Source organism: Dreissena polymorpha, chromosome 3 (assembly GCF_020536995.1).
Source record: "Dreissena polymorpha isolate Duluth1 chromosome 3, UMN_Dpol_1.0, whole genome shotgun sequence".
NCBI classification, from domain to species: domain Eukaryota; kingdom Metazoa; phylum Mollusca; class Bivalvia; order Myida; family Dreissenidae; genus Dreissena; species Dreissena polymorpha.
In genome coordinates this window covers 83,845,019-83,867,949 of record NC_068357.1, presented here as the reverse complement: position 1 = coordinate 83,867,949, position 22,931 = coordinate 83,845,019, and the positions used below count along the sequence as shown (strand labels likewise).

At 35.5% G+C, this 22,931-nt stretch overlaps 1 protein-coding gene across 2 annotated transcripts; it reads left to right on the top strand.

Annotated features, from left to right (window-relative positions):
- The first annotated feature begins 3,034 nt into the window (after positions 1–3,034).
- Positions 3,035–21,039, top strand: LOC127873865 (F-box only protein 44-like). Of its 2 annotated transcripts, XM_052417928.1 has the most exons (5): positions 3,035–3,253; positions 17,271–17,378; positions 17,694–17,817; positions 18,888–19,014; positions 20,365–21,039. In XM_052417928.1, exons 1-5 carry the CDS (start codon positions 3,214–3,216, stop codon positions 20,527–20,529), a joined length of 564 nt encoding a protein of 187 aa, XP_052273888.1. In that variant the 5' UTR covers positions 3,035–3,213; the 3' UTR covers positions 20,530–21,039. The 2 variants fall into 2 exon arrangements, with proteins under 2 accessions (XP_052273888.1, XP_052273887.1); XM_052417927.1 differs by lacking the exon at positions 3,035–3,253 and having other exon boundaries at positions 17,188–17,378.
- The last annotated feature ends 1,892 nt before the right edge of the window (positions 21,040–22,931 follow it).

Here is a 22,931-nt window from a genome sequence, read left to right as displayed (position 1 = left end):
GTCAACACACAATAAATTAACACTCGTGAAGAAATACGTACAATTTACACGATTTAAAAACTTTATATTTCAAACGCCAAATACAGTCCGGTATACTTTCCAATATAATGAATAAAAAAGCAACTACTATAGACAATTTTGACACATAAACGGGTTATATATATTTCTAAATAATTCTGGATCTTATATATATTTGGCCGCCACGTAGGTTTACAACACCTGCAATACTCATTTGTTACACTTTTAGATGCAAACAGAAAGTTCAGAGAAAAATATAAATTTTTAAACGGATAATTCCTACGTGCAAATTGGCGATACTTATGCCGACTTTGATTACAAAATTAACGGCTTTTTATTAAAATTTGAAACAGCTATTACTCAAGGAAAAATGTTCTGACTAACGAACAATTCATACTGTATGCGATAATTCGCGATTATTTTGCCGACTTTGATTATTAAATTAACGGCTTTGAAGCAGACTAATAAAAAAGTTATTACTAATTAATAGATATGATAATTATATTCAGCATAGCTATTCAATGATAATAAAAAATATTGTATGGCCTTTTTGGTATACCATGAGGCCTTTTTGGTTCACTAATGCGGCCTTTTTGGTGCGGCCATTTTGGGAAGGCCTTTTTTGTAAACGGCCTTTCTGGTACTATACCATTCAAATAACCTTGTCAGGTCGCAAATGTGTTGTAAACAACCGGGGGTCAGCGCAGATACTCGAAAATGCAGTAAACAAAGGAAATGGGACACAGACGTTGTACTTGAATCCAATATAGATTGTTAAGCAGCGAATATAAATTAAATATTATTAAAATTGATATCATATTAAAGATACTTTAGTTTTCTTTCAATCTGCATTTATATTAATTTGATTTTAATAAAGATGTTTTATTAAAATAACTTGTAATGGAAACACTATGCAGATTAGCTGATTTTCTTAGATCTTCCACTGATAAGATAAGATCTGCTGAGTTTGCTAGAGTTACAAATGTATGCCAAATATCAAGTTGCTATCTTCAATAATGCAAAAGTTTAACCAAGGTTAAAGTTTTGAGACACACAATGAATGATAGACAGATCAGATTAAAACTATAACCTCTATTGTCTACACAAGGTTTTTCTATTATATGACCTAGTGACCTAGTTTTGATTCCATTTAACCCAAATACAATCCCAACCCAGATTTCATCAAGATAAACATTTTGACCAAATTTCATAAAGATTGGATGAAAAAATGTGACCTCTATTGTCTACACAAGGTTTTTCTATAATTTGATCTAGTGACCTAGTTTTTGACCCCAGATGACCCAAATACAATCCCAACCCAGATTTCATCAAGATAAACATTCTGACCAAATTTCATAAAGATTGGATGAAAACTGTGACCTCTACTGTCTACACAAACAAATTGTTGACGGACACACGCACACACGCACGCACACACGCACGCACAACGGACGCCGGACATCACACGGGCACATAAGCTCACCATGTCACTTCGTGACAGGTGAGCTAAAAACACCTAAATGTTTATGGACATCAACAATAGGAATATCAACGTTTTGCATAGTCAAAGGTGGATGAGTTGGTTTATTTATTTTGCGAGAAATAAGCATTGATTCGGAAAACAAAAGTTTAATTATTGTGTTTGTTAACTTGTTAATCGCATATTCACCGCATGAAATGTGTGTTATCATTGTCAAGCCACACATTGATGTAAGTAGATAAAAATTATACTACGGGAGTGCACATCATATGTGTCCCCACATGCCTTAATATGCGTGTATTTCTTCACCATCGAAATATATCGTATGTTTGTATTTGATTTACACGCAGTTTTCTTTCTACACATTTAAATCACACGTCCATAGACACGTCATGCGAAAATGGGTCTTAAGCGTTTCGGCCAGCGTATGGCGTGGGTCTTAAACAATCACATTGCGAATTGTAAATGGCACATTTTAGCACAATGCTTTTCGATACAAAATAGAATTTAAAATAGCAAACTTGTAAATAAGGGCAGCCTATCCAGGCGTTTGGGAACGATTTCCAGACGTGCTGACCGAGTAAGGCAAACATTTGGTTGGGTAATTAAACGGTTTTCCTCTTATCGTGACCCTATACTATTTTTTTTTCATCTTGAAAGCAAAACTGTGTTTATCGATAGTTAATAATATATTCCCCGGACGATTTAGTGAACGAGGACTGATCCTGAAATTCTGCGAGATGGATTTTAACGCGTAATTGTAACTGGGCCACAATTTGTGTCGTTTGAACGTACAGAGAGTAGTCCGGAATTCCTTCCACTGAATAGTGATACATCCTTTGCGCTGAGCACAGAATCAGTGATGTAGCCAAAGTTCAGAGGTTTAATCTCTTATCAGTCTATGAAATATTTGAATATATTCATGCGTGTCTGCTGGCGTTATGTTTTAATTTTGTCAATTTACCAAAACGTGAAAATGGTGAGATGGCCTTTAATGGTAGACGATATTTTTCTTTGCAATTCAATGAATAGATCTTGTCCAAGTGTGAGGTTTGTGCGCTTAAACGGTTTACAACCTCCGATGCTTTGCTTCGAATGCATTGTTCCAAGGCTTTCAAAACACTTGTAGCAATGATTGAATCACCTGGACTTGATGTCTCTAAAATTCTTACGTCGGTTTTTAAGGATTGGATTAAAGTGTCTTCTTTAATTGCAATAAATGTATCAAACATTTTTTGAAGCAAAAAATATCTAAAGCTTTGAATGAAAGTTAGTGGTAAAGTTCACAACACACATGCTTTTTTATGAAAACAATAAATTTTGAAAAAGTAAAAAAAATCCATATCATAAGCGACTTAAGAAAGTGTGTCTTAAAACCGACTTCAGAACTTTCGAGAAATAGGGGCAAGCGGATGCAATTGGAGTTTCAATTTGTTTGTCTTAAAACCAGAACGAAAGCATCCTGTTTGGTCAAAGTATTTTTAGATAAAGATATAGATCCGTTTATAAATCATGATATGAGTATTTATCCCCTTCATGTTTTGTTGATAGGGTTAAAGTTTTGTTATCCAAAGTGAATCAATAGCATTTTCGAATTTTAGGCGTGGAAAGATTGTATAGGGATCGGCAAACGATTAAACTTCGAGAGGTTTAATTAACACGATAGACAGCATAATCGAACTTCGAAGGATATACACAAATTTGCAGTTTTACCAATGGGAAAGAAAAATCTTCTTCAAAACCCATGTGCAATAGGTGAGTTCAATTACTTTTCTACATTATGTAGCAGGTATTCGAGATTACCTAAAGTAATATACGACTTAATCATTTCAATATTTCCTCAACTGGACATGTTCGTGTTAATCAAAATCTAGAGAATACGAATTATTAAAACAGTGTTATTTTGATCGAGCGGTAGTTAAAATTATTGTTATATTTATTACACAACTCGTATTTTAAAAATGACGGATGTTACACAACTCTATTTTTATGTGAAGTATTTTTATTTGATAAAATATTAACTCTATTTGTTTTACCAGTCTGAGTGTATATACATGTATTACACCACTGTGGTCGATTCGAAACTTTAACCAATCAATCATTATTTAATGTTAGTCCAAATACATTATCGCAAATCGTCAGCCTTTAATTTAGTTATTGCTTCCAAAGCGCTATCGACTATCCTATGCGTTTTATAATGTACATAAACACTGCTTATATTTGCAGCTGGTAATTTGGAAATACGGTTTGAATGTACATCTCCCGTTGCAGGTTTCATGCACCGGTGTATTCACTTGTTATGCTTTATATTAGGGATGGGACCGAATATTCGAATATTCGAAAATCGACCGAATATTCGAATCCAAAATTCATATTCGAATATTCTATTTGTATGCAAAGATACTTCCAAAAAAGTTATAAGTACATGTACAAAGTCGCCGTTTTGGTTCCCATGATAAGTCATTGCTTTGATAACAGCTTCCATCAATGAACGAAATGATAATTGGCAGAAGGGATGGTATAAGGAGAGGGACCAATCCTCGATTTACTATCAATTCATAGTTATGCAATATGTACAAACTATTTTATGAAAATCAGTCGAAAATAAAAGTAAATTTATGTAAAACATTTACGTTTATTGATAAACATTAAAAAATTGTGTTTTGACAGGGTTTTTAACCTCAGCGGTCAATTGTATAAACAGTGGTTAAGATTAACTTTAGTAACTTGATTAACGCAGTTATTTACATGGTTATAATACCGCAAGATAATTGTATTTGTATAAACGATGGTTACTTCGTTGTAACCTAACCATTGTACTTTGTTTAAGGGACTGTCAACCGCGATTGATAAAAAAAAAGAAAAGTTCTAAAATACCGTGTTTTTTTTTAAAGTAAATTGATCATTTTATATATAAAATATAAATAATTCACTACGCATGCACAATTTGCATTCTTGGGTTTACCACGTGACGATGATGATCAATCTACTTGCGTTATTTATAGTTAACTGGGATTTACCTGGTAGACATACCCAATCAAATGTATTACCGAATATACTGAAAATATGAAAACTTTTTTCAAGTAATGTAATATACCAGTCGTGATATTTTAATCAATATAAACTAATAATTGTAAAATTTGTATTTTAGAACTTTTTTTCTGCAATCGCGGTTGACAACCCCTTTAATGAAAGAAACTATTCATAAACTCAAAGCAAACCAAAGCGGCCACTCATTACCAAATAAGTTATGGACACCATGCTCGTTGTAGTCAGAAACTTGGTACAAGACATTATTTAAAGCCCCATTAACACTCAAAATCAACGAATATTTCGTTAAATAGTTCGTAAAATAAAGTTAACCCATACAAAATTATTGTTCCTTAAAGCAATAGCCAAAATGTAAACGCTAGATGTGGTCTGGTAACATAGATTCAACAAGATACATTGTTACCAGACCACATCTAGCGTTGAAATTATTGATATTATATACGGAACACTGATTTTGTATGGGTTAACTTTATTTTACGAAATAATTAACGAAATATTCGTTGATTTTGAGTGTTAATGGGGCTTTTAAAGGATCTGTCTGGTTATGATGTCTACGCATTGAACCGCAAAACTTATTAATTTATCGCGATGATACATGTATAACTAGTGAGGTTAGTCTACATTGGCGACACGGTTATTCACATGGACCGAAGTAGGATGCAACGAAGCAATACAACAAAACGAACACATAATTTGTAAAATATGATGTCAAAAGATTTATTATCGAATCCCGGGTGAATACAGTTTCATGCTTTTGTACATAATTTCACGAAATTTATGTTTCGAATCCCGGCTGTATAAAGTTTGAAGCAATAAAAGTGTGCGTTTTGCAACACTGCGTTTTGCAAGATAGAATCTATATTTGAAATATGAAATGAGTAAAATAGCCATCAAATAATTCTTTGGAACGAATACACTTGCATTGAGTATCAAATTAATTGAAATTAATTTGATATACGTTACATCACTAAAATTATGTTTCACTTAAGCTTTATTTTATTTAATTCTTACATAGTTGATAATTTTACTTATTGCTTTGTTCACATTGCTTACTGTACCTTATACATATTGAAGAGTACAGAAAACAGAACATTGTTTAAGCTTTGAAATGTTGATTTTTTTTTTCGCGATTGGTTAACCTTATATCTTAAATGCAGTCTAACACACACCCAGAAACCCGATATGATGTGAAAAGTTGGACGTGCTTGGAAACGTTTCAGATAAATTATGCTGAATTTCGGTAGGGTAAGTAAATCTAGTTATATAATTGTTTAAAGGCATTTTTGAATTAAAATATCTGTTGGTATAGGCAAAGGAGGTATTATCATGTAGGTAGAAAAATCCTGGTTTTTATTATTCAGGATTTATTGAAATATGGCTATTTGAAGTCGACGATGCAGGGATTTGTCCCCTATTTATCACTTTATTAAAAAAATTTTTTAAAGGTATGCCAGTGAAAATGTTTTGCACCGAAAATGATATCAACCAATGTCACCGAGTAACATATCCGCCAGGGTTTCTTATAAAAATTCGTTTTGGTTGAGAAATTCGACTTAACATTCAACATGTTGATGAAAAAATGATATAACCCGGTGCAGTGCTAAAGATGTCAATATATGACAGGAGTGCAGTTCATTTATAAACTTAAAAGCTCACTATTACAGCTGATTTGTGCGCTTTGCATGCTTGTCCCTTGCACTGAGACTTTTCATACTTACTATTTGGTTACTGTTTTAAATAATTGTGGAGTAAATGATACTCTTACGTAGAAAACAAACACATAATATCCTGAACACTTGCACTGGACTCCCTCAATTGTTCAATCCCGTACAGACGGACGTTCTTACGAAAGGTTTCTTATGGGGTTATTCCTTTGATGTTTCTTGATATTTTGTTAACCCCACAAGTATATATTTAACCCCGTGAGAGCGTTTTTTTTTACGGAATTAACCTCATTGTGTAAAGAAAACCGGACAAAAAGAACCCCCTACTGTAGCTCTGGTATGTACGGACAGACAGACAGACACTGACAGAGACAGACACAGATGAAAGAAGCAGAGTTGAGAGAGATTCACGACATGTGTACGCGAGCCGTTAGTTAATAATCTACGATAAATACCTTTTATCCATGACGTGAAACTTTAAATGACTTGTACAGTAAAACACATACTATGACGTCATACAATAAGTATAGTGATACAAGACCTGAGCTTAATAATTTAAATGCAATCATGACGATTTCTCTCATATATATTGCTTTTATTAAAGACGTGGTCTCATAGCTTTAATTTTATAAAGTTTATCAAGTTTAAACTTGGTGAAATATGCATCAATTTGTACGCATGTAAACATTCAGATGCAGAAACATTTATGTCACAGCTCACTAACTCGATATTAGGGCCAGTCCCTTGAGAAACACGTTTTATATATTAAACAAGCAAAGTGTGCAAGTACAGATTCAAAACCGATTAATGATGACTAAGATGAACAAAATTAGGGGGAGTCCCTGGAGAAACCATATTTGTCATAAACGAATGTAAGCGAATATTGCAAGTACAGATTACAAATGCGATACATGGCGAAGAACATGAGGCAGTCTCCTCGCGCATGAATAATTTTAATTGAGCGAACATAAATTGCCCAGATATCGGCTGAATATTTAATGTTATTGTAATTCGGAATTCTTATAGGGCTGGTACATTTAATTTCGTAAGGAATTTGCGCGCGCGAGTCCTTTAGATGAGGTATTTGTCGATTGTAAATATCTATCTGATTCAACATTGTTCGGGAGTTGAATATGGTCTATAATTCTGAAATATAGAGAACATTTAGTTGGTTGCATTTTATTATTATGATATATCAGACGAGTCTAATATTGAGCTCGAAAAAGCGTTTTACGCTCAAAGGGAAAGTACGCCATAGTTTTAAATGTTATAATTTGCTAAAATCAGGCTGAATATATTCCTTCAAGGCTTGCGGCTTCAGCAGATGAGAACTGCGTGTTATCTATGCAAATACACATAAGAAGGAGGCTTGGATTGGGTTTTAAAAATTTATGTTTACATTTTGCATATATCATTACCAAAAAGAACGAAAATAAACAGACATTGACACATGTGAATTGTCGGAGATCTTTGCAAAGCTGTCAACTTTATGTCATGTATCATTGATCCAAATTTAGTTCCGATTTATGAAAATATAACCATGATTGGCACTATAGGCAGAAAATATCAATATAAATGTTTAGATTGCCTAACTGACGCATATTTACCTGTATGAATCAATTGCTTTACATATACAATGATTTTCAAACAATAAAAACAACACAATATACAAATAAGCTGGCAATTAACTAAGCTTCAGAACGGATATAATTATGAAACCTCAAAGTTCAATGAAAATGATCTAAAATACATCCGAGTGGATATAAATCAGCTTTAGTAGTGAGTTTTTAGTTTATAAATGAACTGCACTCCTGTCATATCTTGACATCTTTGGCACTGCACCGGGTAATAACATTTTTTTATCAACATATTTAATGCAAAGTCGAATTTCTCCACCAATATGAATTTTATAAGAAACCCTGGCGGATATGTTACTCGGGGACATTGGTTGATATCATTTTCGGTGAAAAAACTTTTTCACTGGCATACATTGTAAATATAGTGCTAAATAGGGGACAAATCCCTGCATCGTCGACTTCAAACAGCCATATTTTAATAAATCCTGAATAATAATAACCAGGATTTTCTAACATACATGATAATACCTCCTTTGCATATATCAACAGATATTTTAATTCAAAATGCCTTTAAACAATTTTATAACTAGATTTACTTACCCTACCGAAATTCAGCAAAATTTATCGGAACTTTTTCCAAGCACATCCAACTTTTCACATCATATCGGGTTCCCGGGGTGTAACAGAGCTGTCTACGCCTAACATACCGGTAATGTTGCACTCGAAAAGTAGTAGTTGGTTGGCAATAGGGGACAATAAAGGGATTAGCGATGGTTACTTTTAGCCAGACAGAGCTTGAATAGCGAATTTTATTGTGAATTTATAGAACGTATTAAAGAATATCTAGACAAATCTAGTCTCATATCGGGACGCCGGAACAATCGCCAAACTGGCGGGACTGTCCCGTCGAGATCTGGCATATATGTTTCAATTCCGTTATCCATATATCAAATCAATGATTATCTAACCAGAATTCAGTTTCTCAAATCTAAACCAATTAAATCGTTCCTAAATGGTTCTTTATTCCAGAAAAAATAGCGAAACCAAAAGCATAAATATTATCGATGGAAAGTAATCCAGATCAATTATAAGTTTTGAAATAAATTAGAATTACGGTAATGTGTTTTCCTGAACTATCTTACATCTAATGAAACTAAACAGTATTTATTAAAAAAGAGCACAATAATCAATGATCTTTAAAAATATTACTCTATCCTGTTGTTTTTTTCAAAGCCACACATTAAATACGATTTTTAGTGGCATTTGTGACAATCAGGAATAGTAATTTTGCTCAGGACGGTTGTAATTTCGGACATTTTAATATAAGGTTTACAAATCGAATATTCGAATATATTCGAATGATGACAAACGAATATTCGAATATCGTTTCCAGTATTCGTTCCCATCCCTACTTTATATTTAATGCTTATATTTAACGCTATTAAATGTTCAAATGAATTAAAATGAGTCCCGATTAAATCTTTGAATACTTTGAATGTTTTTTATTATTGAATAATTCTACAGTATAAGGCTTAACGGATGGTAACTCTATACCCCCGTGATAATGTTATTGGAGTTCAATTATTTGTATATGTATAACTGCCTATATCAATGCTTCCAAAGACATTATTATTGTGTTTTATTTTATTTTTGCATGAGTATGTGATCAATACATTTCTTATATTGACATGTGTGGCTTTTTCGTCGGCATGTTATATGTTGTTTAGTCTTATTCCATACATATTTTGACATTTTGCCAAGTCTTTCGTAGAAGTCGATTATTTCCGGTTAAAAGCCACCATGGCTAGACGCGGACTAGAAACTCAAGGCTATTGATAAAATCAAGCACTTTATATACTTGTTCTGCTGAATGTATTTTTGTTGCATAAATGTGCGAATATATGAGAAGTCAGCAATTTATTGGTAACATAATTGTTTAACAAAATGATATTGATTATGAATACATTGCATACTTAATCTATAAGTAAAAAAACAAACATTAAAATGATTATTCTACAATCAAATATAGGAAACATAAACAGGATATTGGGCTTACATGCTGATTTTTAAATAAAGGTTGAAATTGTTTACATTTTTTAATAATTAAATTGAAAACAAATGTTATTTTTATAGTCGTTGTTTTCGGTTTGTTATTTCCTAAGCAACCGCATTCAACGTTTGTTCTCTAGCGACATACTAGTGCAGTGCATATTTATGTACATACTTATACATGCTTGTTTATTTATTTTATAAACTAATATTATTTATATATCCTATTTACAGTTTCTTTTTATACAAATGTAGGAATTTTTTTCATTTCATACATGTAATTAACATAATCAAAATGCACACTTTGTTTTACATAAACAGGAATGATGCAAAACCATATTTCGCACCGGCTCTAAATACATCAATTATTTCTGTGGAACACCTCGGACCCTTTTTTAAAGATTAGCATGTGCATAGCGAATATAAAGTATGTTGTGCGGTCTGAGAAGTCAATTAGCCAGATTAGTATTCCATCTGAAAATGAATCAACGTCAATATACTTTTTAAATAATTTCTATCATACATTATTTAGGGGTTGAATTTTGCTTAATATTGTTCCAATTAGAAAGATAACTTTTTTTCTGCAAAATCTTAATGTAAAAAAAAATAATTTAACTATATAAACACTAAACAGCAAATGTTTCTGCTTGAAGATTATGTTATTAGATGTTAAAGGAACTTCAAAAATGCTTACTCAATACGTTTGCCGTATGTTTATTTGGATTCTATTACAAAAAGGGGCTACTTTGCATGACTTGTGTTACTGCAATACATATAATGAAAACATTTAAATGGACTTTTAAGTTACCTAACACGACACTTGATCAAAGAGTTGTACTATGCAGTAATTGGAGAATGTATTATGTTCATCACTAAAAAATGTCGGTAAGAATGGGTATAACCCTATCCCAAGTACTCTGATATATCATATTAATATAACCAAAGCATGTGGTTATTTGGTATGGGCCATCATTCATGTTTCATCGTACTTAAAGTCCAGGTTACATTTAACGGGACAGTGTTTTCACCCCAGGAAACCCGATACCTTGTGAGTCGTGTAATACCATAGGGGACAGTGCTGTGTATTTTGGCATGAACTTACATAGGGTAAGTAAATTGGAAAAAATAAAATTTTCAAAGTCCAATTTGAAACAACTGTGTATTAACATTGGTAACAAAGGTATTGGCCTACATGTAGAAAAAATCCTGACACATTTTCTTAAAAAATGAGCGAAATGTGGCTCCCTGAAGTAGGCCTCTACAAAGCAAAGAAATTGCAAGAAAATGGCTGAAAATTAGGTTTTTTGTCGCAAAAAAGAATTCTAAAGTCACTGCCCACATAAGGTTTCCTGGTCTTCCCCAGATGGTATCCATGTTTTCCCAACATGGTCATTAAAAACGCAAATTTCTCCACAATAAATAGTTTTCTGGAGAAACCCTGCTGGTAGGTTATGGCAGACATGTGAAAGTTTGTATAAATCCTTTAATTAGTGTAGTGGCTAACAAATTAAAGCAGTTTTTCTCCCCTAAATGCCTGAACATGGCCCGTTTTGCCCGATCTTCTATTTCAGGGAGCCACATTTCGCTCGTTTTTTTAAGGAGATGTGTCAGGATTTTTTCTACATGTAGGCCAATACCTTTGTTATCAATGTTAATACACTAATTGGACTTTGAAAATTTTAATTTTTCCAATTTACTTTCCCTATGTAAGCTCATGCCAAAATATACAGCACTGTCCCCTAAGGTATTACACGACTCATAAGGTATCGGGTTTCCTGGGGTGGTTTTGATAAACGGAAAATATATTTGGTTAAGTTTTTGATAACATAACGATGACAGTCGAAAAGCGATACAGAACTTCTTTCCTGACACGTGATACATTCCGTCTCTCAGATAAAACAGTCGGTACAAGGTCAGCGATGAGTCTTACTGGAAATATGTCCTAACAGCCTGAATAGTCTATCGACATTTGTCCGTATACTATGTTATTTACGCAATATTAATGTGTTGTTTGAATGTCAAGAAAAAAAACTGCGTTTCAGTTAGATATATGTACTAATAAACAATATACTTCAATCGTGATTAGAGAAGTTATATTAAATACATAATATGCACACAACAGTGTGCTGCCGAAGTATGAATAAAGAAACAACTTTAACAAATATATTCGGAGTATATTCTAATTTTAAAATAAAGGAACAACATTTACGTTTGTAAATAATTAAATTTAAAACAAACATTTAATTATTGTTGTTGTTCGTAGATAAAAGTATGTGACCTCAAATGGTTTATTATGATTTTTTTCGCAATCGAAATATACGTTATCTTAACAGTTGGATGAGACGCAGTTTTCTCTCCACATATTCAAATCGCACTTTAAGTGGAGCGTCGTGCGAACAAGTGTCTTATGGCGTTGGCGGCCACCGTAGCTCATGTGTCTTATGGCGTTGGCGGCCACCGTAGCTCATGTGTCTTATGGCGTTGGCGGCCACCGTAGCTCATGTGTCTTATGGCGTTGGCGGCCACCGTAGCTCATGTGTCTTATGGCGTTGGCGGCCACCGTAGCTCATGTGTCTTATGGCGTTGGCGGCCACCGTAGCTCATGTGTCTTATGGCGTTGGTGGCCACCGTAGCTCATGTGTCTTATGGCGTTGGCGGCCACCGTAGCTCATGTGTCTAATGGCGTTGGCGGCCACCGTAGCTCATGTGCCTTATGGCGTTGGTGGCCATCGTAGCTCATGCCCAGCCTGCACAATTGCACAGCCTGAGCTAGCATGGCCACATATAACAGAAGACCCCTTTTTGCATTACACATGTCTATGAAAATCTCATTTTGTCTTGTAAATGGAACATCTTATCACGATACGTTCGATAGAAAATTGAACCGTGTTATTAATAGCACAATCGCACATGTCGGTTGTCTATTCGGGCTGAAAGGAACGACTTCCAGACTCTAAGACCGCCAACGTCACACGCTCATAAATAAACGATTTCACTATTATGATGAAATTATTATTTTTTTGGTACTTGTTCTCACATTGCATTTATTTCTCGCATGATATCTGGTAAAATAACATGCAAAGAGTTTATTTAAGAATATACTGTGACGAACATCTAACCATCTCGTATCTTGGCGTGATAACTGGTGATAACTACGCCACTGGTCTTAGATTGTCCTTTTTGATGTACAGTAAGAAATAAGACAAATAATCAGTTGCTTAACAAATATTCAAGTTTCTTATTAACACCTATGGCCCTGATATGTTCTTGATTATGAAGTACATGTACATGTTCTTGGTTCTGTTTTTGTGCATTTCAAGTTCTGCTGCTGTTGTCAGCGTCTCTAGGTACATGTGTTGTTCCGCTTGGCTGCTCTTATAATTCTCTTGACGTTCCCGTTTGCTTCTGTGTACGCTTTCTGTGACTTTGTTTTCGTGATTTTGTTGACACTTGTTTTCTTTCATTTTCTTTCTTTAACTCTATGTTGATTATCTGCTAATATCCACTCCTTGTGGGAGTATGACTTGAGGTCCTGTAATTCTTGGCATGTTGAGATCACTAAAACTTTCACTTTCTGCCCCTTAAACTCTTTTGTCTCTTCTTCAAGAAGCTCAACTACAACGTGGAACTTATTTTAGACAGCGACCCTGAACTCCTTTTGCTTTCAAAAAACATTCAGCCTAGCGGTATTGTAACGCTTGTGTTGGCTTGACCCTCTTGTCCAACTCTTCGGTACCTACAGTTTCAAGCTATGAGGAGCTGATGGTCCGAAGCAACGACTGCTGCTCACTTGACGCGTACATCCTGAAGAGAGCGACGAAACTTCATCAAGATGCACGTGTAGGTGATGTGGAATGCGAAACGGTTTATCGCAATGTTGCCGACGTTGGTTTTACGATTATGTACCGGGTAGCCTCCACGGTCACCCGATTGTTTCTACCTGGGAATGCATGATGCGGTTGTGCTAGAACGAATCAACAAATACTAACGACACTGTTAGGTTGCCAGTGACGATTCACCACGGTGTATGATATGTTACGCTTGTTATACGCTAACTTCAGGTATACGCTATGGTGGCAGCCGATTTCGCTTATTTCGCTTAGTGATCGCCTTTTGTCCGTCGTGCGTCGTCCGTCGTCAACATTTCGCATTGTGAACACTCTAGAGGCCACATTTATTGTCTGATCTTTATGAAATTTGGTCAGAACATTTGTCCCATTGATACCTCGACTGAGTTCGAAACTGGGTCAAGCTGGGTCAAAAACTAGGTAACTAGGGCAAAAAAAAGAAAAACTGTGAAAACTGTAGAAGTCACATTTGATGCCTAATCTTCATGTAACTTTGTCAAAATGTTTGTCTAAATAATATGTTGGTTGAGTTCAAAAATGGTTCCGGTCCGTTGAAAAACATGGCCGCCAAGGGGCGGGGCAGTATTCCTTATATGGCTATAGAGAAAACTTGTGAACACTCTAGAAGTCACAATTTTGCCCAATCATTATGAAACTTGATCAAAACATTGGTTATCTCGGACGAGTTCGAAAATGGTCCAGATCGGTGAAAAAACATGGCCGCCAGGGGGCGGGGCAGTTTTCCTTATATGGCTATAGTAAAACCTTGTTAACACTCTAGAGGCCACATTTACTGTCCAATCTTCATGAAATTTGGTCAGAAGATTGGTCTCAAAAATATATTGCATGAGTTAGAAGATGGTTACGTTTGCTTGAAAAACATGGCTGCCAAGGGGCGGGGCATTTTTCCTAATATGGCTATATATGGCTATAATAAAACCTTGTGAACACTCTAGAAGCCACATTTATTGTCCAATATTCATGACATTTGGTCAGAAGATTGGTCTCAGTGAAATCTTGGAATAGTTCGAAAATGGTTTTATTGCTTGAAAAACATGGTTGCCAAGGGGCGGGGCATTTTTCCTTATATGGCTATATATGGCCCTAGTAAAATCTTGTTAACACTCTAGAGGCCACATTTATTGTCCGATCTTCATGAAACTTGGTCAGAAGATTCATCCTAATACTATCTTGGACGAGTTCAAAAATAATGCCGGTTGGTTGAAAAAAATGGCCGCCAGGGGGCGGGGCATTTGTCCTTATATGGCTATAGTAAAACCTTGTTAACACTCTAGAGGCCACATTTATTTTCCGATCTTCATGAAACTTGGTCAGAAGATTTGTCCTAATGATATCTTGGATGAGTTCGAAAATGGTTTTGGTTGCTTAAAAAATATGGCCACCGGGGAGGGGGGGCGGGGCATTTTTCCTAATATGGCTAAATATCATGCTTTAGTAAAACCTTGTTAACACTATAGAGGCCACATTTATTGTCCGATCATCATGAAACTTGGTCAGATGATTTGTCTCAATGATATCTTGGATGAGTTCGAAAATGGTTCCGGTTGGTGGAAAAACATGGCCGCCAAGGGGGCGTGGCTTTTGTCCTTATATAGCTATAGTTAAACCTTGTTAACACTCTAGAAGCCATATTTATTGTACGATCATCATGAAACCTTGTCAGAAGTTTTGTCCCAATGATATTTTGGACAAGTTCCAAAATGGTTCCAGTTGCTTGAAAAACATGGCCACCAGTGGGCGGGGCTTTTTTCCTTATATGGAGTTATGAATCTTCATGAAACTTTGTCAGTATATTTGTTTAAATGATATCTTGGATGTGTATAAAAATTGTTCTGTTCTGTTGAAAAACGTGGCTGCCAGGGTGTTCACTAGTCATGAAAGTTGGTAAGAACATTTTGTTCTAATGACATCTTGGGCTGCACATGACAGGTCAGTTCCTTTGAATCTCAGGCGAGCGAATTTGGGCCTGTCAGGCCCTCTTGTTTTAAATAGGTCCCTGTCTAGAAGGAGTATACTTGTGATTGCAGTGGTAACCGCAAGTGAGATAGTCGCTGGATATTGGATCAATCCTGCGTAATCGTAACTAAAATCACGACAGTGTGACCGTGTCATAGGGTGATAATTTAATAATCTGTTATCGTCAAGATACCACATATATGTAGTTTATATAGTCTATCTTCATAGTGAGTATATAGTCATTAATGGTTATGTGTAGCCTTACTAACAAATACTACTAACACCGGTTTATGCCAATCTCTTGCACGACGGTCACATTACATTCACCTCTGTGTTGGGCTCAGAACGGACTATTGTTATGAAAGCGTCTCATTCATGCCATGATCATTCCAAGCGTTCATCATTGAGGTTACAGTATACTAAACAATCTCTTGCTAGACGGTTACATTGCATTAACTGCATTAAAGAAAACCATAGATATCTTATATCAGTCTTAATTAAATATTATAAAATTGATATGTTTTTTTTATGTTAAGAAACCAACATACATAAATACGTCGAAACAATGCCTAACGTCACTCAATAAAAATATGTACAATTGTTTACATTTGTGAAGTGCGTGGAATGATTACATCTGTGTAAATGGGCAATAAAATAGTTCCAAAGAGTTGCATTAAAACTCACAAGTTTTTGCACGATTTATCGTACATTTAAAAGTCATATTTCTTAATTAAATGCATGCGATCTTAAATATCCACACAAATATACATTGTATGCGTTTGTTCGGTTTTAGCTATTTGGTAGACAAAATGGCGTGCTGAGCCTTATGCAGAGTTGTATGTGAGAGCAAGGAACGACAACTCTGCGTGGAGATTGCGGTTTATGCACGAAATATCTAATCCTTGCCGCCACTTTCACTAGACCAGATTTACACTGACGATCAGACGCCTTTATTCGTGCTGACGTTGAATGCAGACATACATATGTATATCTGCAGGTAATCTCTATTAATATAGTTATATATTCCTTATTCTTCTTCTTCTTCTTATTATAAGTATTAGTATTATTAGTATTATTAGTATGATTAGTATTATTAGTATTATTAGTATTGAAATGATACAATTAATGAATATCACATTGTTTGCATTGTTTGTATTGTTTAACGGCTGATCTTTTATTACCGTATTATATTATTATGTTTATCATGTTATATTAAGATTTGTGCATTGTTGCAGAGCATAACATTATCATCAAAGTCTGCAAACAATATAGTCAACGAAACAACCAAGTTTGTTGCTTGTCAATAAACCCACGAAGGGCTGACTAGGCCGGCGACAACCGGGCTAAACTTAACAACGTTTTTGTCGTTAAGTTGCTTGTTACTAGTATTTAATTATTCAGGCACAATCTCTTTAAACTTCACAATACTCATCTAAATTAGTATTATGGAAAATGATTAACGGCAAATCAAAATCACATGCGTATAATAACTGTATTCTAACTTACAGTCTAAATACACACATGCATAAGAAAGGACCTATTGCTATGTGTGCCTTATTTCGTTGTTATAGTTGGCGTTATAAAATCATTGCATTTTATCATATAGACGGCATGGCGGGGTGGGAGGTTACGTGGAATGGTGGAGACGGCTGGAAGGCGGAGCACAGCGCCTTGGGATGTCGTCCTTTCAAGGAGGCCAACCCGGAAGCGAAAGGTATAGTTGCATATGAAGCGTACAGGTGTTTGAATAAGGCGTTGACGTAAAGCATATAAGATATAATCTATAATTAAAACTGCTGTTATCTGTTGGAAAAGATGTTTAAAAAGAATGCATTTTTTTCAAATGACTAAAATTTATGAAGACAAACAAATACATCAATGCGTAAATGTTGGCGTAAAGTTCTCAAAACGGGTTTTTAAACATGAGTCTGCTGCAAATATAATTCCAAAAGGGCTCGGCGTTTTTCTTTAAAGTGCTTTAATAATTGCTTAACAGAGATAAGTTGTAAATAAAAACAATGGTTCTCAGATGACGCTTGTTGGACAACCTCTTATGGCTTGTGTATGAAGAAGCAGACGATTGATCTGGAATTCGCCGGCATCGTCGGCGATTATTTGGACGATCAGCGACCGGAAATACGTGTAACGGAGTGGTATGTAATTATGGTCATCAGTAAGTGTTATCTGCCGACGTTTACGTTCTTATGTTTGTCGACCTAACATAAAACTTGAGATATGTCAGTGAGTTCAGTCATCGTTTTTGTTTTTTGTAAAAATATTTCACATGTATCAAATTGAATCTCTAGATCAGATTTATTTAAAGCAGCGTTTTTGTTGAGCTTGTTATTACAAATACAACATACTCGTTTTAAGGGCAGTATACAAAGCTAATTTGCGTATGGTCTGATGCAACTATTATGGGATTAATTCTAACATTTGCAATTGGAGTCAAAATATAGTTACTATTTGTTAGATGATACAATTGCTGATTCATTCTTCAAATCAAGGCGCTGATACAGGATTTCGGATTAAGAGCTGACGGACTATTTAACCATTGCCAACCGTTCAAAATCATACCACTGAAATTAAAGCATAAAATTGGAACCCAAGCGTTTTATTGTATCATTGAATACCAAAAACTTGTTATATCAACAAAACGGACAATTTAGCATAAGCTACATACCAATCAGAATTATGCTAACAAAATACTCACTGTAAATTGACTTTCAAATCCTCCGCATCACAATGTTTTAGTTCAAATAAGTAAGCTTGGTTGAAAAAAGTTAAACATTATACAATTTTAGAGGAGGCAATCCGCCTTTGATTATTAAAACAACATATGAATCGCGCACTGAGAAGACGGGATTAAATGAATGTGCGTAAAGTGTTGTCCCAGATTAGCCTATGCAGTCCGCACAGGCTAATCAGGGACGACACTTAACCCTTTGCATGCTGGGAAATTTGTTGTCTGCTAAAATGTCGTCTGCTGAATTTCTAAAATTAGCATTTTCTTCGATTTTTTTCAAAGAATACTATCAGAATAGCAAACAGTTTGGATCCTGATGAGACGCCACGTTCTGTGGCGTCTCATCTGGATCCAAACTGTTTGCAAAGGCCTTTAAAATTCGGTTCCCGCACTGAAAGGGTTAACGTACATGCATTAAACCCCCTTTTTACAGAGCGAGGCTCAAGTGAGACATCACAAGCCATTGTAACTTTGAAGGTGTGGCAGCCGCTATGATGCCGGATCTGAATATCATCTGCTGGTTCGTCTGCTGAACTCTGATCTGGAGACCGTAGACAAACGGGAGGTCACGAAGACACTGCCGGCCGATGGTCAGTGGCACAAGGTCAGTGAGAGGTCAAGAGGTCACCCAGGGACACATTCCGTTGATTTGTGTCGAGTACACATAGGGAAGTTTGATTAAGCTCTCATAGATTTTGGCCAGGGTATGTGCGTGTCTTTTAGGGTCGGTTCTTCCGAGATTCTCTATTTTGTAGCCTCATCATTCATTTGCATATACCGTGTGGTGTGAGTAGGTCCCATGTCCATAGCTCAAAGGTGAATGGCACACTAAGATGTCAATAGTCACTTTTTTGCTTATTGCGTCAAATCCGGATAGTAGCTTCATCATTCATTCTTCAGCATCATGTGCATTTGATCAGAACGTAAATTGGGGAATTGTTTTTTTTATAAGACCAGTATCTTAAGCTCAAATGTCCAAGTCACACTCAATAAGCCAAACGTGAAACTCGGGCGTAAAACAGCTTTTTCGACTAAAACTTCATCCTCCATAAATCAATTTCGGAATAAAGATTACCTTTATTGTTCATTTTATTGATACGTTGTGTTAGACCCGTGTCACTAGCTCGAAGATTAAGGTCGCACTAATGTTGGTTGGCATCTAAGGTATATTTGGGCATACAAAAGCTTATTTAGACTGTTACGTCTACAGTTATCGGAGAAATTTATAAATAACTCGCCACTAACTATTTTCATAAGGTAACGACGCGTCGCGTAAAAGGCTTGTTTGAAATGTCAAACTTATGGACAATGCCCAAAATAGGTTCACGAAAAAGCTCGTACAGATCGTAAAATCTCTCGCACGGCATTTGTACGTTTAAAAACAACACTAGATGGTTAATGCTGATAAGGGGACATGTTGTGTTTTACACGTGTGTCCATCGTTCGTAGCTCAAGATTGTAATAACAGACTAAAACATGTTGTCGACAGCCATATAGATTAGAACAGGGACCCGCTAGCTGTGTTTTATTTTAATAAAAAGCAACATGATTTGTTTACAATTTCGCTAATAGTGCTAGCATATACGGTTAAATGAAACTTCTGATACGTTTTGCGTTATTACAAGTATTTCATTGTATTTAAATGACATATTATGGACAGGCTGTGTTTGCTTCCTCTTAATTGTATTTGTATTACTATGCACATATAGTTACATGTATGTACATGTAGACATATTACATTTAGATAAAGAATATGTATATAGGCTAATAAGGGACGAAACTTTCCGCTTTAATGATATGTTTCGTTTTAAGAAAGTATCTTCAAAGCAAAAATCTTGTTTTAGTGGGAAGAGTCGTCCCTGATTAGCGGACTGCACAGGCTAATCTGGGACAGGCTTAATGAACATGGACTCATCCCGTTTGTAACAGCGAATTCTATGTATTTGTGCAATAGGTCGAGAAGGCGTTCATCATTTACGGCCCAGGAGTCCGTTTTATCGAATACTCTCATGGCGGGAAGGATACATGCTACTGGGCGGGCCATTTTGGCGTCAAGATCACGTGCTCGTCCGTTACCGTGGCAACCGGGAGTGGGCAGGACTCCTCGTCGTCCTCTTGAGATGACGATTAAGGCGGGAAAGACGACGAGATCCCCATGAAAATGGCTTGGAGATAATCAAGAGCTTATGTAATGGTGATCGGATTTCATAATTCTACGTACCATTTTATATTTAGACCTGATACTTTTCTTCTTTTATAGCTTGAAATGTTGTTATTTTATCGTTACATAAGCCCATAATTGACCTAGTTATAAGTGTTAATAAGAAAAGGTTTTGTTTGATTTATGATCGCTTAATGCTACATCCAGTAGTAAGATTTATTTGTTGGGCTATACAGTAATACGCTGTATAGCATCAACTATTTCTTTGTAATAAAACTATACATGATTACCTTCGTGCATGTAGACATGGAACCAATATAGATATGTTTTGTTCGTTATTACAAATGCGACGAATTACAATCATTATTAAAAATGCACTTTAATCGACACATATTTAAATACTGTTTATAAAACAGATTCTTAAATGACAATTGTCAAGCGCACATGTTCCAGTTAAAAGTAGTTTTAAACGGGCGTTTCGAATGGTTTTGATATTATTATGTTCTGTTTGTACTGCGTGTTAATAAATAAATTACAGCAATACAAAATATTTTGTACTCGTTTATCCATATTTGATAAAACATTGTAATGGCAAGTTCCCATTACTATTGAGTATTACAATACTCACCCATCCTTCATTGTTTACGCCCGGAAACCATTGAGCCGCTGTCATTGTTGTATCCCGTCAATAGAATTGCGCTAGAGTCAGATTGCTTTTTAACGGCCATTTATCACGGGCGCAACCCCCTTTTTAGACGCATTAATAACTGAGCTAATGCTACTTCTGAGATGGCGCTAAGGACCGATTGCTTTAAAAATTCACAGATTATTCTACAGGGTGAGTAGGTGTTATACATATTTTCAACAACTTTTGCATCATTAAATAAAAAATCGGACAATAAGGTGTGCTATTAAGAGAAGATTAATACATCCATAAATGTACATTAACATTGACTCATTTAGTAATTCATATAAGAAAGAGGTGGCGCCCGTTATTAACGACAGTGTTACGGAGTGGTGTGTAATTGAACGATCCACAAGGCGCTAAATCGCTCGTTAAATTCACTAGCAAAATCAGGTAATTGAGCAAACAAGGAATTTAAGTAGAATAATAAATACACTTAATGTGAATAAACATGTCATTTTTGTAGTTAGAAAGCAGAGCATTTGAAATAACTTGTGAGGTACGTGCAAACAGAGCGATGGTATTGCAGGAACTAAAAACTTACCATTAAAAAGCGTAACAGATAAACTGTTTCAACAGTATATGCATACAACGACATTGTAAAATATTCGATATCACGAAGCCATGGAACTTTGATCAACATTTAGCTGTTTGTAATGTTCTACGGCATGTTTCGAAACAAGGCGATATGTTTTGGCCCCTCGATGTGGGCACAGCTAGCCATAACAGCATGTCGATAAGATAACCAGACCTAAAATACATATGAGCCGCGCTCTGTGAAAAGGGAGTTAAATGCATGTGCGTAAAGTGTCGTCCCAGATTATTGATCTATTGCAGTCGGCATAGGCTAATCACGGACGACATTTCCGCTGTTATTGTATTATTTTTTCGGCGGAGCTGACTACGCCAGCTTTTCACCTTACGTGACCTTTGTTAGCGTCCAATAGATTTCAAATAAAACTTCCCGCGGCCAAGTACAGATGAATACACTTCATTGACTGCATTGGCTGATTTGATAATACCTCTAGAACATTGGAAACATGTCCGCGTCTTTGTAACACTGTTTTACTGCGTGTTCAGCATGAAACAGTTTTATCTCTAATAAAAAGGCTTAATAAGAACAGTTTTACACTCAATCTCGACATCAATACAGTTTGTGCGTGCACCTTTTATTTTCAGATGATTTTCAGCGCGAGAACGTTGTGTACTTAAAGGCCATGTTCTCATATTTAGTACTGACTTCCATATTCCTGTCAAGATGTTATATGTAAAAGTATAAAGAGCAGTGAAAGCGAGGCCTCACTTTAATGCATTGCATTTCAACCCGCGAGGTATAAGGGGTCAGTTCGCGGTTAGTGTGTTTGAATGTCAGAGTTTATATACAGGTCAGACCTTATGTGCTGATCGGAGCTCGCGGTCAGTAACATAAAAGTTATATAATGAAGACGCTATAGCGTGAACTAGGTGAACTGGAATTTTCTTTACCACCAGAAAGATGTTAAATGAAGATATCCTGCGATATTATTTTATGGCATGTCAATAATAGATTCTTAATGTGTTTTCAACAATACCATGATAAATATTATTTTTAATTAATTAACAAGAATTATTCCATCATATTTACTAATGTATTATTGCAGCATATTGACTAATGTATAAGTATGAGCGCGATGAT

Bases quoted from the DNA above. Each gene is read 5' to 3' on its own strand.
- LOC127873865 (XM_052417927.1), top strand. From the start codon at position 17,210: ATGTGTGCCTTATTTCGTTGTTATAGTTGGCGTTATAAAATCATTGCA. The intron at 17,379-17,693 runs GTATAGTTGCAT...AATGGTTCTCAG, and splicing joins GGCCAACCCGGAAGCGAAAG to ATGACGCTTGTTGGACAACC. The intron at 17,818-18,887 runs GTATGTAATTAT...GTAACTTTGAAG, and splicing joins GAAATACGTGTAACGGAGTG to GTGTGGCAGCCGCTATGATG.